At 35.7% G+C, this 16942-nt stretch overlaps 1 protein-coding gene across 2 annotated transcripts in view; it reads left to right on the top strand.

The window, feature by feature from the left end:
* Positions 1 to 16942, top strand: part of GOPC (golgi associated PDZ and coiled-coil motif containing) — a 40651-nt gene that overhangs the window by 15536 nt on the left and 8173 nt on the right. The window contains exons 2-7 of one of the 2 annotated variants that reach the window (XM_002927236.4): positions 4011 to 4175; positions 5697 to 5720; positions 9334 to 9509; positions 10751 to 10916; positions 14330 to 14425; positions 15836 to 16000. In XM_002927236.4, coding sequence (XP_002927282.1) covers positions 4011 to 4175; positions 5697 to 5720; positions 9334 to 9509; positions 10751 to 10916; positions 14330 to 14425; positions 15836 to 16000 — 792 coding nt within the window. The remainder of the gene's footprint in view (positions 1 to 4010; positions 4176 to 5696; positions 5721 to 9333; positions 9510 to 10750; positions 10917 to 14329; positions 14426 to 15835; positions 16001 to 16942) is intronic. The other variant, XM_002927237.4, reaches the window with a different exon arrangement.

Below are 16942 nucleotides of genomic sequence, written 5' to 3'. Positions count from 1 at the left end.
TTTTGGTAGGCATGGTTTTTATTAAATGGAAGAAGATCTGTAAGACATATTTATCATACATGTAAGGTTTTTGTTTTCTAAGTTTTTCAGTTAGGAGTATTTGTGAAAGACATGCTGTGAAAACTGTTACATACACTTTTAGAAGGCAATGGAAATGACGTTCTACTTTAATCTCTTGTGTATATTTATTGAACAGAGTCAACTATTAGTGTAATTATTTCTTTTAGCATTTGAATCTTTTTTTTAAGTTGAAGTATAGTTGACACTCAATGTTACATTAGTTTTAGGTGTACAACATAATGATTCAACAACTCTATATGCTCTGCTATGCTCAGCACAAGTATAGCTACCATCTTTTACCATACAGTGCTATTATAATACCATTGACTATATTCCCTATGCTGTACCTTTCATCCTGTGACTTATTCTATAACTGAAAGCCTATACCTTTCACTCCTCTTCACCCCTTTTTGCCCATTCCCCTGCTCTTAATATGTGTGTGTGTGTGTGTGTGTGTGTGTGTGTGTGTGTGTGTGTGTTTGGAGGGAGGGGGAGAGAGAGAGTGGGATTGCAAGAATAAGAAAAAAATAGATACTCCTGTAGAAAAATAGGCAAGAGACTTGATAGGCATTTCACAAAACAGAATATCCAGATGGCCAATAAACATATGAAAAAGGTGATTAACCTTATTAGTAATCAAGAAGGTTTAATTAAAATAATGATGGAATTCCACTGCATTCCTGCCAGAATGGCTAAAAGTAAAAAGATTGACAGTGCCAAGTGAAGGCAAGGATGGGAAGCTATCAGAGTTCTCCTATGTGGGGGGCATGTTAGTTGCACAATCACTTGGAAAACTGGCCTTATTTATCAAGGTTTAATGTATTCATACACTGTAAACCAGCAGTTTCCCTCCTAGATATCTATTCGATAGAAGTGTATTGCATTTGTACGAAAAGACAGGTTCATACCAATATCAATTTAATAGTCAAAAACTGGAAAACGGGCGCCTGGGTGGCTCAGTCGTTGGGCGTCTGCCTTCGGCTCAGGGTGTGATCCCAGCGTTCTGGGATCGAGCCCCACATCAGGCTCCTCCTCTGGGAGCCTGCTTCTTCCTCTCCCACTTCCCCTGCTTGTGTTCCCTCTCTCGCTGGCTGTCTCTCTCTCTCTCTGTCAAATAGATAAATAATATCTTTAAAAAAAAAAACTGGAAAACAGCATAAATATCCATCAAAAAGAATGAAAATGATAAATTTTGGTATAATCATTTAGTGAACACTAGATAATAGTGAAAATAAATGAACAGCTATACAAAACATGAATGAATCTCATAAACATAATCTTAAGGCAAAAGCCAGGCATGACCATATGATTCTATTTATATAACATTCAAAACCAGGCAAAACTAGCTGTGATGTTAGAACTCAGAGTATTACTCCAATGGTTATGTCTGTGGGTGAAAGTGAAGGTAGTGATTGGGAAGGAGCTACAAGGAGAGTCCTTGAGCGCTAGTACTGCCCTGTTTCTTTATCTGGGTGGTAGTTCAATAGATGCATTTATTTTCTGGAATTCATTGTGTGTGTACTTCTCTGATGTAAGTTATACATAAATGAAAATATTATAAAAAGGAATGACGAAGTTCTTCTGATATGGAGTGATCTCTAAGAAGTAACACAAGCAAGATGCAGCAGTGTTTATATTATGAAACATTTTGGTTTATATTTATAGCATGCCACCTCTTTTCTTCTACCTCTGGTTGTTACCCAAGCCCCAGTCCTTGGCCATCTGTTTTCTCTCTAATTCAGTCTTAGGATATAAATTCCTATCTCCATGCTTCTTGTGCCAACCCTAGTCCCAATTAATCACTTGTGTTTTTTTGTTTTTTTATTTCCAACATTCCGTGGGATAGTTCCTGTTGATTATGTCATGGCTGACACAAAAATCAAACATGTAAAACTGAACTCATCTGTCTTCCTCCCTCATGTCTGAATAAGCTACCATCCTGATCTTACTATTTCCTTCAATGGCTTCACTATTCTCTAAGCTTGATATATTTGTCATTGTTGATCTAATTTTCCACTAGACATCCAGTTTGTGTTGCCAACAATTTCAGCATCGTGAAATGCTTTGTTTTCATTTACTAAATTACCATGATCACGTCATTTGGAAAGCTACGATAGGGTGTTGCTAATGTCCCTATCTTCACCTTTCCTGCAAATAGCACGTTGCTAAAATGTTATTGGAAGAAAATGTTTCAAAGTTATCCAGTGATGATGGTTGCATTAACTCTATGAATATACTAAAAACTGCTCAATCGTACACCTTAAAAAGAGTACATTTTATTGTATGGGAATTAATAAAGCCGTCATTAAAACAAAAGCAAAAATGTCATTGAGAGCATGTAGTGATTTTCAGTGGGCTTAAATCTCAGTTTTGGTCTTTCATCCAGAGCTAGTCATTTATCCAGCTTCACTTTCCTGTCCGGTCTTGGGCATTCTGTCAATAGAGGACTTCTCGGAGTAGTCGAATCTTCTTTATAGTAACATCTTCATATTCTAGTAAGTGCTTTCATGCCTAAGGTTAATAATCTTATGAGAATAGTCAAAGCCATGGATATTATCCCTGTTTTAAAATTGGGGAAACCGGTGAAGACAGAGTGATTTATCTGGAAGCACAGGGCTAATTTTAGAATTCATTTCAACTTAAGGATATTTCTTGAACATCTTTTATGTACTAGGTACTGATTGGTGCAGTTGGGATGTAGAGATGTATTTCAGTCCTTTGGTCGCTATACCCAGAGACTTAACCTAAGTTGCTTCTGGTTTCTTTCTGCCTCTCCTAGTCTTCTTTCCATCTCTAGACTGCTTTTACTGCTTCTATTTTGTCCTTGTCACTTCAAAGCACTTCTGAACTCTCTTTCCCTCACTGACCCTCTTCAAACCTTCCTTTGCTTTGAATTCCTTGGGATGACCCATTCTAAATATATCTGTAACTTGCCACGTTTTTCTTTAGTGGGCTTGCATTTACATCACCTCAGTGATAAGAAAGCTTCTCCAAGACATATATAATTATCATCTATAATTTTAAATGTATTTTCCACACTTTTCTCATTGAGCCCCTTGATGCTTAGTATAATTATGTTGAATTAAATAGGAAACTCAGGCCTTTTCTTGAGCTTTAATCTATTAGCCAGTTGGGAAGACCAGACCCACAAGAAATACATCCTGTGCACAACTGTAAAACATATCAATTGTGAAAAATAAAAATTCAACTTGAATGGCTAAGTGGTTCTGAGGAGTTGTTCTGCTATAGCAGAACTGTTACTTACAGTTAATTCTGATATTTAGGCTCATTGTGACCTCAATGGCTCCCTCCTTAGCACCTAAAATAATTAACTAGTTAGTGGGTTGATTGATATGCACTAGTATTCTCTGGGGTGGCCACTTGCCTCTCCTTTAGTTACCATTAATGTTAGTGGACCACTGTGGCACATATGTTATCCCTGAGGATGATGAACCATCTGATCCCTTTATATTTTCATAAAGTTTGTAAGTAAAGGTGAAACAGTGAAAAGCCCTCTTCAAGTAAGCAAAGTAAAATGGAAGTAGCATTCTTTGTTATTAGGGTGATACTGTTTAAGGGGGTACCTGGCTGGCTCAGTTGGAAGAGAATGGGACTCTTGATCTCGCGGTTTTGAGTGTGAGCCCCACACGGATGTAGAGATTATAAATAAATTTAGAGATTATAAATAAACAAACAAGCAAACAAACTTTATTTTAAAGAAAGAAGATACCGTTTATGGTGGAGTTGGTTCTCTTGCCACTCAAATCATCTTACCTGTGCTATTGAATTTATGACTGTTTATTTGGGTGTCTTATAACTCAGTTCATCTATTCATTCTGGTGTTCATCTATTCATTTTAAAGGTAGTCTCTCTGTGTCCTCTTTAAATAATTATTAGAGTCAAAATGAAGGAAATTAGCTTACTTGATGTTTTTCATTATTGTTTTAAAGGCACAGTTGGTAGATCTGAAATCTGAACTGACAGAGACCCAGGCAGAGAAAGTTGTATTGGAGAAAGAAGTCCACGATCAGCTTTTACAGCTGCACTCTATCCAGCTTCAGCTCCATGCTAAAACTGGTCAGAGTGTTGACTCTGGTACCATTAAGGCAAAACTGGTAAGTAGTTTAGAAGGTAAATATACTTACGTGTATTGTAGATGGTGAAGAGGACAGTTTTTAATGAGGCTTTGAATATAGAAGGTAATATGTGCTTATTGTGGGAAATTCAGAAAACTCAGGAAATGTAAAGATCTTTATGATCGTCCACGGTCTCGTCACCTAGAGGTGAGAAGTGATAATACCAAGAAGCAGTTGATACTTTGAAAATATCTGTGTGAATACATTTAAAAGATATTTGTGATTATAACATGTAAACTTTTTTTTTTTTTGCCTTATTGGATTAGTTAGGATTAAGTTCAGCTGCATATAACAGAAATCTAAATAACACTGGAATTATTTCTGAAGAGTGCAAATTATTTTTTCTCAAGTCCCGAGATAGGTAGTCCAGAGCTGATATGATAGCTCTATAGATATAACTAGGTATATCCCGGGTGCTTTTTGTTGTTGTGCTCTGCCGTTTTTAGCTCGTGGTTTCCGTCCTTAGGATTTCTTCATTCCCGGCAGCAAGAGGGAAGGATGAAAAGGGCAAAAGGACGCTTCTAGGCTGCATTAGCCTTCTTTAAAGAACTTTTCACGAAGTCCTCCTCAGCGATTTTTGCCCGTCTAGTTAACTGTCTCATTGGCGATCCCAACTTGCATTTCAGCCTCTCAGTTGGTCACATGGCCACCTCCAGTCAAACTGGAGTTCTGTGAATAAGGAAGAAGGGAAAATGCAATTAGGTGCCAACCAGTGGCACATTTTTTTTCTGTTGCTCTTATAAGCATTTTTCCTGCCACTGAATGTTCTGTAATGTTTGTGTAATACTCAGTATGTACATTTTCTACAGTTAACCTTTGCCCTCTTTATACAGGTTGTTTAAGTAGAATTTTTTTGGTCTCATTTCAGCTTAACCTCCTGTGTCTTAAGTATGCACTATGTGCCAGACACTTTGTTGACCACAGGGGACACAGCAGTAAGACAGATACAGCTTGGGAGAACAGGAGATGAAATGATGATAGTCATACATTTTTAAGTCATACATTTGATTTCAGTTCATTTCATTTGATTGGTTTCTAATACTGATGTTAGAATTTATTTAATTGAATATGCACATTCTCCTTAAACCGTTTAAATTCAGAAATGTTATGAATCTAAGTTAGTAATCTTGTTCTGTGAACTGAAATGAGTCAGATTTCTCGCTGCCTCTTTGGGATGTTTGATGTTAACGTTGAGAAACAATGTACTTTTTCACTAGAAAAGAATTTACTTGAAGTTTTAACATTAGATCTGAAACAGGTGCTATAATGGAAAGGCACTGAACCAGATAGGTTGGACTAATTTTGGTGAAACAAGAAGTTTCAATCTAACACTATGTAGTTATTATTGCTTATGGATTTGCAAATATATTTGTTCTAAATGAACTTTACTCAAATGATATTCAACATACGGGAATTTTCCTTAAAATAATTTTATACCACTAGATAAATTCATTTGTTTGATATTTTTCTAATTATCAAACTTTTTTCTTATATCTTAAGTCTGTCCCCTCTGTGGAGGAACTGGTAAGTATGTTGTTTCTGTTTTGCTTTAATATGTCATGCTGAAGTGTTCTTAGTGTCTTACTTGCGTATTACATGTTGTCACTTTGTATTTGGAAATGACATTCATGATGATAGTTTTTTAATCTGCCAGTACCTGAAAAGTTCAGTTGGTGGCCCATTGCTCTTTTCTCACTACATGTTGTCAAAGATTTTTCTTTTGTTTGTGATTTATAACCATTATTTGCAGAACACATCAATTAATGACAACTTCTGAGCCTTGTAACTTGCGCAAACCTCTATTTCAAAAGAGCAATTGGTTTTCCCACTTGAGTATTTGGAAGATACATTAAGCAGACCCACCTTTTTCCTCTTTTTCTATTTGAATTTATCCCCAGAGAAAGAATGTGCATGTTGGTTTCTTATCCACTGCATGTATTACAATTCTTTAGTAGTCTTGGAATAATTGTGTGGCCTTTGAAACAACTGAATTTTAAAACTCTTTACCAGAACTTATTTTAAAAAATAACAATATATAAATTCTTAGTATTATCCTCACTATCCTAACCTAATCAGGTTCCAGTTTGTCTTATGGCTTTATTTCTTTTGAAAAAATACTGTTTGGCTCTCTAAATACAAAATGAGCTTCTTGCTTATTACCTATTAAACAGGTTAACCAAAGATATATATTTTTTCTTTAAAAGTAAAAGTGATTAACTTCAGTTTTCTTAGTCCTATTCATGCTTGCAAATGTTATTTTCAGGCCTGAGAGTTTGTCAGATTCATTCGGGGTTTGAATCGTGACTCAATATGTGTTTCTCAGATTTCATAAATATTGTAATAAATAGCTCATCAAAGTAATTGTAAGTAGATAATTCTCAACCTAAAGTTTATTTAGTCCATAAACCAAAGAATACTTGGTCTTCTGGGAACTCTTTTTCTTTTTTCTTTCTTTTTTTTTTTTTTTTTTTTAAAGATTTTATTTATTTATTCGACAGAGATAGAGACAGCCAGCGAGAGAGGGAAAACAAGCAGGGGGAGTGGGAGAGGAAGAAGCAGGCTCATAGCGGAAGAGCCTGATGTGGGGCTCGATCCCAGAACGCCGGGATCACGCCCTGAGCCGAAGGCAGACGCTTAACCGCTGCGCCACCCAGGCGCCCCTGGGAACTCTTTTTCTGAAACAAACATCATTAACTTCAGTAAATGTCATAAAAAAGATTTTTGTTCATGTTATCCAAACTGTGGGGTTTTTTTGGAACTGATACTTGCTTTTAGGAAACAGGTTCTGAAATAAATTGCGATTTTAATAATTCCAAAGTTGATGTACAAGGAGGTTTCTAGATTATTAGTTCTTCAAATTCTTGAAAAACAGTGTCTAGAAATTATGGTCTAATGGTTATATTTTTTACAGAAGTTGAAAAAGACTGCTAATTAATCTTCCTCTATTTATAATAGTAACAAATATTTTTAATCAAAGAGGTAATAAATATATCTGCTGTTTGGTAATTACTCATTTTAGCTTGTATATATTTTGTGTGTGTACTGTGGTACTCACTGCCTTGTATTTGAATATATCATATATTGATGTTTAACTGTATCATTTATTGATATACTGTTGTCAAAACAGTAGACCAAAGCACCTAGTTAAATCAGTACCAACATATATTCCAGAATTGTTAGAAGTTTGTTTAAATTTGTTTCTCAGCTTCTTAATATCCAGAATAAAAAGGGAAATAATTAAAATAATCAGTACCCATATAATAGAAACAGTATCACTTGCCATTTGCTCAAGAGAAACGTTTTTTTCTGGTGCTGAGCTAGATCTTTATTTAAGTCTCACAAAGGGGACATAGCGAACAGTGTCTTCCACATCTCGTCAACAAATACAGCCACATTTCACAAGGTTTGTAGATTCTGTGTATCATGAGTCTGTAAAAGAAGTTCCGTAAGGCAGTGAAAACCCTTCTTAGGATAAATGGAAGTTTACAGTGTTTGGATAGTTTTCTTGATCCAAAAATAACACTTAAAATATCTATCTCTCAGGGCCCTTATTCAGCTCTCAGAAGACTTTTGTTTGGCCACAGAATTTGTGTGTGTATTTGAATTCGACTGCCTTTAGGCAGGAGTTTGTACCTTCTATTTCCCACTCTACTTTGTCTTGTATCGGCCTGTGTGTTTTGTGCTTGGGTCCTAAAGGCATTTTAACATTTGTCACTCCTGATTTATAGGAATAGACATACTGTACTTTATACTTTTAAGGTAAATTGAACATTATTTCTCATGTGTAAACTTGTGATAAAAATTAGATGGCATAGATCTTGAGGTTTTATACTCTGGCTAACACCTGTAATTCACATATATGGACTATCTCCCAAGTGGGGCATAGGATGGCATCCTTTTATGAGAGCTAAAAATGGATGTCCATCCTACCTCATTGGAGCCAGGTAGGGCCTTGTTTTCCTCTGCAAACATCCGTTTTAACTTCATTCACTTTGACATATGGACAGATAGATGTATCAGATCCCCAAATTCAATGATAACCTACACCATAGATATGCTTAAGTAGATAACTTTTTTTTTTAAAGATTTTATTTATTTATTTGACAGAGAGACAGCCAGCGAGAGAGGGAACACAAGCAGGGGGAGTGGGAGAGGAAGAAGCAGGCTCCCAGCGGAGGAGCCCGATATGGGGCTCAATCCCATCACGCCCTGAGCGGAAGGCAGACACTTAACGACTGAGCCATTCAAGCGTCCCTAAGTAGAGAATTTTTTTAATGTGTAAATGTTCCAATGCATTGTTATCAGCATTTTTCCACGACCATTAAATGTTCTTTAAAAAATTAGAGTATCTGTTCTAATTTAAACAGTGTAAGTTTCTTATAGTCCTCTAAGGTAAATTAGCTGTAGAATCTATCTGTGTAACTGAAGGATTTTGACTTGTTTACAGAATTGTTGCATTAGGGATGCCTGAGCGGCTCAGTCCATTGAATGTCCGCCTTTGGCTCATGTCGTGATCCCAGGGTCCTGGGATCAAGTCCTGCATTGGGCTTCTTGCTCACCAGCGAGCCTGCTTCTCCCTCTGCCTGCCGCTCTTCCTGCTTGTGCTTTCTGTCTAATATATAAATAAAATCTTTAAAAAATAAAAAAAAATAATTAAAAAACAACAAAAACAAACAACAAAAAAGAGTTGTTGCATTAAAGTTAATTAAATGTTTGGGTACAACCACCAGAGTGATTATTTTTATCTTAGTCTAGTTTCTTGAGTCATTTTTAGGAAGTAAACAGAGAGCACATTCAGTTATTCATTGAAGCCACTCCTATTAGGATATGATGACATGAGCTTAGAGAAGACTAATTGTCTTAGTATTCTCAGTGTCGGAGTATCCCAATGCATGGAATTATCTTATGTGGAAGGGGTTCCAACACCTTCTGGCACTAGTTAAAAAGAATTGGATCCAAATCTTTGTTTGTGTGTTCCATTTTACAGAAATGAAGTGGTAACTTTTATCATATGCTTTCATTGTTGGTATTGTAGACTGTGTGCGCTTTTATGTATTTTAAGGAACATGGTCTGTTGCTAAAAAGCCTTAAAAGTATTTTCATTACATTGTGGTTTTTTTTTTTTTAATTAAAATAGGAGAGAGAGCTTGAAGCAAACAAAAAAGAAAAAATGAAAGAAGCTCAACTTGAAGCTGAAGTGAAGTTGTTGAGAAAAGAGAATGAAGCCCTTCGTAGACATATAGCTGTTCTCCAGGCTGAAGTTTATGGGGCAAGACTGGCTGCCAAGTACTTGGATAAGGAACTGGCGGGAAGGTGTGTAAAAAATGAATACCTTGTACTCTTAGGTAACAAATTGAATATTTAATGAGGTTAACTCTTACCTCTTGTGGTAAATGAAACATTAATCCTATTTTAAGAGTTATTTTACAGTTGGTTATAGCTTATTGTTGTTAACTTAATATTGGTAGCATTATATATTGCAGATTTATTTACCAATACTACGTAAGTATTTTTGGTTTACACACACACACACACACACACACACACACACACACTGATAGGGACTTACTTTGAAATGCTAATAACTTTAGATCTGCACTTTTCAGCTATTTCCTGCCTTGAAACTCTAAAAGATGTTCACACGTAAAGCATGACTTCCATAAGGAATTCTTTCTCTCATCATTGAAACGTAATCTTTCTTGAACCTCCAAACACATTGGAATGACAGTGACTTTATCATAATAATACAGAGTTCTGCTTGCATTAATTTCTTACAGTTAATTATTCACAGACTTTGGTGATTTATTATTTTTGGTAAATACTTTTTTACTCATTGTTTTGACATCACATTAAGAACTGATGTGGAGCAAATAAAAATATATTACGTTGAAGTTCACATTTTCTAGTGACTTTTGCCGTATTTAAAATAATCATTTTTTAAAAACAATCATTAAAAGAAATGTTTTTGTACAGTTAGACTCTTGTAAAGTCCTAGTATTCAATAGTATCTAAGTTTGTTGACCTACCCTGATTGTGTGTAAGCCATTGACATTAGTCTCAAGAATTGTTTTTAGATGTATTTGAATTAAGTATATGATTAGAAAAGGTCTCATTCATTCTTTTTTAAAAACACTAGTTCTTTCTTGAAGACATCTGTTCTTTTCAGACTTTAGGTACTTTACAAATCTGAGAGACCTCAGGAGGTTCCTGAAGGTACTAGTTTTATGATGAACAGATTTATGCAAAAGCTACTTGTGTTCAGTAATTTTTCTGAATTCTCCCTGTCATAAAAATTATAATAATGGAAAACTAAGGGGCGCCTGGGTAGCGCAGTCGTTAGGCGTCTGCCTTCAGCTCAGGGCGTGATCCCGGTGTTCCGGGATCAAGTCCCACGTTGGGGTCCTCCACCGGGAGCCTGCTTCTTCCTCTCCTACTCCCCTGCTGTGTTCCCTCTCTCGCTGGCTGTCTCTCTGTCACATAAATAAATAAAATCTTCTTAAAAAAAAAAATAATAATGGAAAACTAACTGAATTAACTCTTTTCTCAATATAAAGGGTCCAACAAATACAGTTACTAGGACGAGATATGAAGGGACCGGCTCATGATAAACTTTGGAACCAGTTGGAAGCTGAAATACATCTGCATCGTCACAAAACTGTGATCAGAGCCTGTAGGGGACGTAATGACCTGAAGCGACCAATGCAGGCCCCTCCAGGCCACGTACGTTTGCTTCATTACTGTTTCTTACTCAGCCTCCTCCTTCTTCCTGTAGTCTGAAGTCCTTTCCATGTTTTTTATTCTGATAGTATTTAAAACCATTATTTAAAAAGGGGAAGTGGAATTAAATGTATTTGGAACAGATACATAAAGTTCTTGGTTGACTTGCCCTGAAAGTGGTATTTCTGAAAACTGAACTGTTGCTGGCAAATACATATTGCTCTGACCTCAGCTCATATTTTAGAATTTTCCTGGGTCATGATTAGGCATGTTTAAATTTTTTTTTTTAAGCCTAGCAGAGAACATGTGGTCATATTAATAAATTGGCAAGTGTTTTGGGGTTAGTTCTTAAAGGAAATTTTTGGTAACCAGATTCAACTCTAGTTTCTGAATGAACATTTCCACCTGTTTGGTCTTGAATTAAAATGGAATTTGAGATCCACGTCCCAACTGTCTGCGTCTGTAGCCACCATTGTACAAGAGCTTTTCTATCTGGATAAATCTTTATTAAATTTCATTACTACAGCTGTCTGATAATATAAGCCTTTCCATAAGAAAAGCATGTCTGATTCCTTCCTGGTGGCTTACATATCTTAGTACCAGATAAACCATGGACTTAAACAAGTTCAAGTATTTGTAGCCTCTGCGAAGATTATTGTAAGAATCGACATGTACGTGAAGTTGGTGGGAGAAGAGTGGGGATTGCAATAAGCACTTATGCCATTGTCTTCTCTGGCACATTGGGGACAATTGGGGACCATTAAATTTCCAAGCAGTGGCCAGATGGCAAAAGTTATTTCATGCTACCTAAAGGAGTGGGAACTTTCAACGTGATAATCATGGGATTTTTTAATAAAATGGTGGACTCAAGATTTAACGTTATTTTGACAAATTACTTTTGTATAGTGAAGAGGATATACTAGGAAAGGGACTAACTGTAGTCAAGAAAGTATATGAGAAAGATACTATAGTATCTTGAACGTAGGGGAAGTATATTTGAGAGGAAGGGTAGGTTTGAGAGAATTAGAATCCAGAAGAGTTGGGGGCACCTGTTTGGCTCAGTTGGTAGAGCATGTGACTCTCAATCTCAGGATCATGAATTCAAGCCCCACGTTGGGCAGGGAGCCTACTTAAAAAAAAATGAATGAAGAGGGACATGGTGATTAACTGCTTTTGCTTATGTGAGAAGGAAGAGTATAGGTTTTTGGTGTGGGCAGTTGAATGAGATGATGACATTCACTGATAAAGCAAATAGAGGAAAAGGAAATATGAGATTTGTTTTAGATATGTAGTATTTGAGGTGCCATTGGGACAAACAAAATATATCCAGTTGGGTATATGACCCTGGAATTTAGAAGTCTGAGTTGAAGAAATATTAGGTAAATCGTCTATCTGTTATAACCAAACCACAAAATTGATTAAACAACCCAGGGAAGTATATAGAAAATAAAAAGAATAGGAGGCCAAGGATGGAAAGAAACTTCTATATGGAGTGAGGAGGGAAAGAAGTGGATCACCAAGGGAGGGATTCTGAAATGGAGCTGTCAGATATAATCCATCTAGTAAAGAAACCAAGGAAAAGAGGGTTTCATGAAGTGTGTAGTGAACAGTATCAACTTTCTGCAAGGTTTAAGTAGGATGGTGACTAAAAAGCATACATTGGATATAGCCATGTTTGTTGCCAGTGACTGTAAAGAAGATAGTTTTAATAAAGCAGGTGGGGGTAAAATCCTAATTACAGTGACTGGAATAATGAATGTGGGAGGCAAGGAAGTAGATACTGTAGGGATTAACTTCATGTGAAGGTTAAGTAGAGATGGAGGGAAGGTGGTAGCTAAAGAAGATAGATAATTGAAGTGTTTCTAATTTTGTTTTATGTTTTCACATGGTCAGTATTTAAAGCTAGAAGAGGCTTAGAATTTATTTATATGCTGGACAAGGGAGGAGCTTAGCAGAGAAGGAAAGAGTAAAGGTACCAGAGATAGAATAATTTATGGAGCAAAGTCTTTTTTTTAAGAGGTAGACTCCAGAGCTCAACAGAATGAAAAGTAATTAATGATCCAATCGGCAATTTTTTTTAATTCTACAAATTAGTTAAAATGATGTAGATCTTTAAAATTCTCAAACTCAATACATGTGAAACAAATAATCAAATCAAAAAATGGGCAGAAGATATAAACACTTTTCCAATGAAGACATACAGATGGCTAACAGACACATGAAAAAATGTTCAAAATCATTAGCCATCAATTCAAATCAAAACCACCTTGAGATACCACCTTACACCAGTCAGAATGGCAAAAATTGACAAGGCAGGAAGCAACAAATGTTGGAGAGGATGTGGAGAAAGGGGATCCCTCTTACACTGTTGGTGGGAATGCAAGTTGGTACAGCCACTTTGGAGAACACTGTGGAGGTCCCTTAAAAAGTTAAAAATTGAGCTACCCTATGATCCAGCAATTGCACTACTGGGTATTTACCCCAAAGATACAGACGTAGTGAAGAGAAGGGCCATATGCACCCCAATGTTCATAGCAGTATTGTCCACAATAGCTAAATTGTGGAAGGAGCCAAGATGCCCTTCAACAGATGACTGGATTAAGAAGATGTGGTCCATATATACAATGGAATATTACTCAGCCATCAGAAAGAACGGTTACCCAACATTTGCAGCAACATGGACGGGACTGGAGGAGATTATGCTAAGTGAAATAAGTCAGGCAGAGAAAGACAATTATATGGTTTCACTCATTTATGGAACATAAGATATAGGAAGATCGGTAGGAGAAGTAAGAGAAGAACGAAGAGGGGTAAACAGAAGGGGGAATGAACCATGAGAAACTGTGGACTCTGGGAAACAAACTGAGGGCTTCCGAAGGGAGGGAGGTGGGGGATTGGGATAGGCCGGTGATGGGTATTAAGGAGGGCACATATTGCATGGAGCACTGGGTGTTATATGCAAATAATGAATCATGGAACATTGCATCAAAAACTGGAGATGTATGGTGACTAATATAACAAAATAAAAATTATTAAAAATATGATGTAGACCTTTATGATATTTTCCAGTGAAAATAAACATTTTACTACTTTTATTTCTGGAAGATATTTGCTTATCAGTTAATTCCTGGCAGTAGTTTCATTTGTAATGTCCTACAGTTTAAAAGGAGATGAATCAATATTAAACTGACGAAAGCGTGAGAAAATTATCCATCCGTTTCATTATATTAACAGAACAACTATTTTCAGTTTATCTGTTAATTATTTTCCTAACACTTTACTGTGTATCCATTCCAGGAAATTAATGAAGATTTCTAAAAGCGAGTTATATAGCATGGGTTTACTCTATTTGATATTTCATTTAAATAGTACTAATTTTTCTTCTAATTTTTCTTCTTTTTTTTCCCCCCAATAAGGATCAAGACTCTTTAAAGAAAAGCCAGGGTGTTGGTCCAATTAGAAAAGTTCTCCTCCTTAAGGAAGATCATGAAGGCCTTGGCATTTCAATTACAGTAAGAAGTAGCGCTTCCAGTCTCCTCTTCTGTAGTTAACTAGTATAGTCATTCTCCTGTGTTGGGCACCCTTGGGACACAGAGTGTTCTGGATATATTCTCTAAATAACTAAATTTATTCCCCTGGGCACGAACACTTTTGTGTAAACTTTTTTTTTGCATGTAAATCTTCCTAATCACTATTAAGTATTACTAGTGAAATTATTACTTTAATAAGCATAATTTAGCATTTTCATTATGACTTGGGTTATAGTTTTGTACAATATGCTCTGATTGCCTCTAGGACCTTTGAGAATGGATATGACTGTTTCCTCTATATGAAATGGCTCCAGATTGTGTTGTTCTTTTCTCTCGAGTATGTGTTATCTTTCTCTTGTCTCATTTCTTTGTTGTCAGATTTCACTGGCGGTTGAGTCCAAATACTCTTCCTTTCTAAATTTGGTGCCTTTCCAAACAGTTGTCTTGGGCAACATTTCTGAGAGCAGCCTATTATAAAGTACCTATATTTGGAGTCATTTTGCTGTCCTTATAGTGCTTTTTTCCAGAAGAATGAATAAGATGGGTTTACTCTGTCTTTCATTTGGTAATACTTAGATACTGCATAAGTTCATTTGCTTTTTGGTATTGCTTACTGTAGAAATTATTTTTATCATAGGAAGTGTACTTGATTGAATACCTGCCTACCTTTTTGAATCCACTGCCCTCAAAGAGCATAAATTTTAGAAGAAATAATATATATATATATATATATGTATATGTATATACACATACACAAATAATACATATATATACACATACATGCACACACAAATAATGTTTATATACACATACACACATACAAATAATGTGTATATATACACATACACACAATAATACATACACACACACAAATAATTATATCACAAGCTAAAAAGTGAAAGGTAGCAAATAACTGCATTTTATCAATTGCATATTTTTTCCCATTTTAATATCTCTGAAATTGAGATTCTTCTTGCACTCTTTCAGTGATTTTTGTAGTACATAAAATAATGGTAAGTCTTATAGTGATTTAGATTTGATAAAATCTGATAGTGCTATGGACTATTAATACGTAAAATATTTTTATTTATGTTTAAAAGAGTTTAGCCAATTGTAGTTTTTGATTTGGGTTTGGTTTTTTTTTTTTTTTCTTTTTTTTTTTTTGGCTTTGGCATGTGTTTTAGAAAGCACAATATATGTTACTGTTTTATTCAGAGATAACTCTGATACTTGTAATAATATATTTACTATTACCTAAGTAGCAAATAATATTTTACTCAGTATTTATACAGGATAGATGCTTATTGAAATTATTTTTAAGAAGATATTTTATTGTTAGAATAGTCTCTGTACAAAGAATAAACTAATTGACTGCCTTTTTTTTTTGGTTAGGGTGGGAAAGAACATGGTGTTCCAATCCTCATTTCTGAGATCCACCCAGGGCAACCTGCTGATAGATGTGGAGGACTGCACGTCGGAGATGCTATTCTGGCTGTTAATGGAGTTAACCTAAGGGACACAAAGCATAAAGAAGCTGTAACCATTCTTTCCCAGCAGGTAAGTTCCCTTTATATAGTTAAAATTGGATCTATCAGTTGGTTCTTCTTGAATCTACTGAATATTTTATACTTCCAGTATTTGGGGCGTCTTAAGTAGTAAAGTTTTTATATATAGATACTAGTTCCCTTTGATTTGGGCCTCTTATAGAAGACATTCAGCCAGATTTATTGAAGAAGATTTTATTTGCCTTTTTCCACAGCTGTATAACTTTGAGCAAGTTACTAAAGTCCTCTGCTCTGCTACAGTGCCCTTATTGGAGAGCTGTAAGGATTAAGTATATTGATTCATATAAGGTGCTCAGAACAGGACCTGGTACTCAGAAAGCAAAACATCGTTAATGACTAAAACACTATACAAATAAAAGGTATTATAGAAAACATACTGGTAGAAGCAGATTGGTTTTACGGACATAAATGTTAGAACTGAAAGAGTCCTTAGAAATCATTGAGCCCAGCCCTTTTATTTAAAATGAGTACACTGAGGTTCTTCGGGATTAAATGATTTGCTCAAGGTTGCAGAGAGAATACATTGTAGAGTTGGGATTCATGCCCACAAGTCTTATTTGTTACCAAGTTTACTTAGGATGGCTTTTTTTGTTTTCTTTTTTTCCTTCAAGAAGAAGGTTGAAGAAACCAGAAAGATGTTGATAGTACATTGAGATGTCTGTTGGATCATCAGTGTAGAATTGAATCTCAAAGTTGAAGGTGAATTTATAGCTCATTTGGTTCAACTACACGTTGTATAAATCTCTACAATATCACTAATATTTACAGGGTGGGGGGACTTGTTGATAAAGTAGTCCATTCTATTGTTGTACATTGCTGATTTTTAGGAAGGTCTTCCTCATGTTAAGCCTAAAATCTGTCTCCATGACTGCCATCCACAGACCTAATTCTTGAATCTAGAACTTTATGGAAGACTACCTCATTATCCGTCTGT

This window comes from Ailuropoda melanoleuca, chromosome 10 (assembly GCF_002007445.2).
Source record: "Ailuropoda melanoleuca isolate Jingjing chromosome 10, ASM200744v2, whole genome shotgun sequence".
In the NCBI taxonomy this organism is placed as follows: Eukaryota; Metazoa; Chordata; class Mammalia; order Carnivora; family Ursidae; genus Ailuropoda; species Ailuropoda melanoleuca.
Note: the sequence above shows the minus strand (reverse complement) of the source record. Positions and strands in the feature narration are given on the sequence as shown.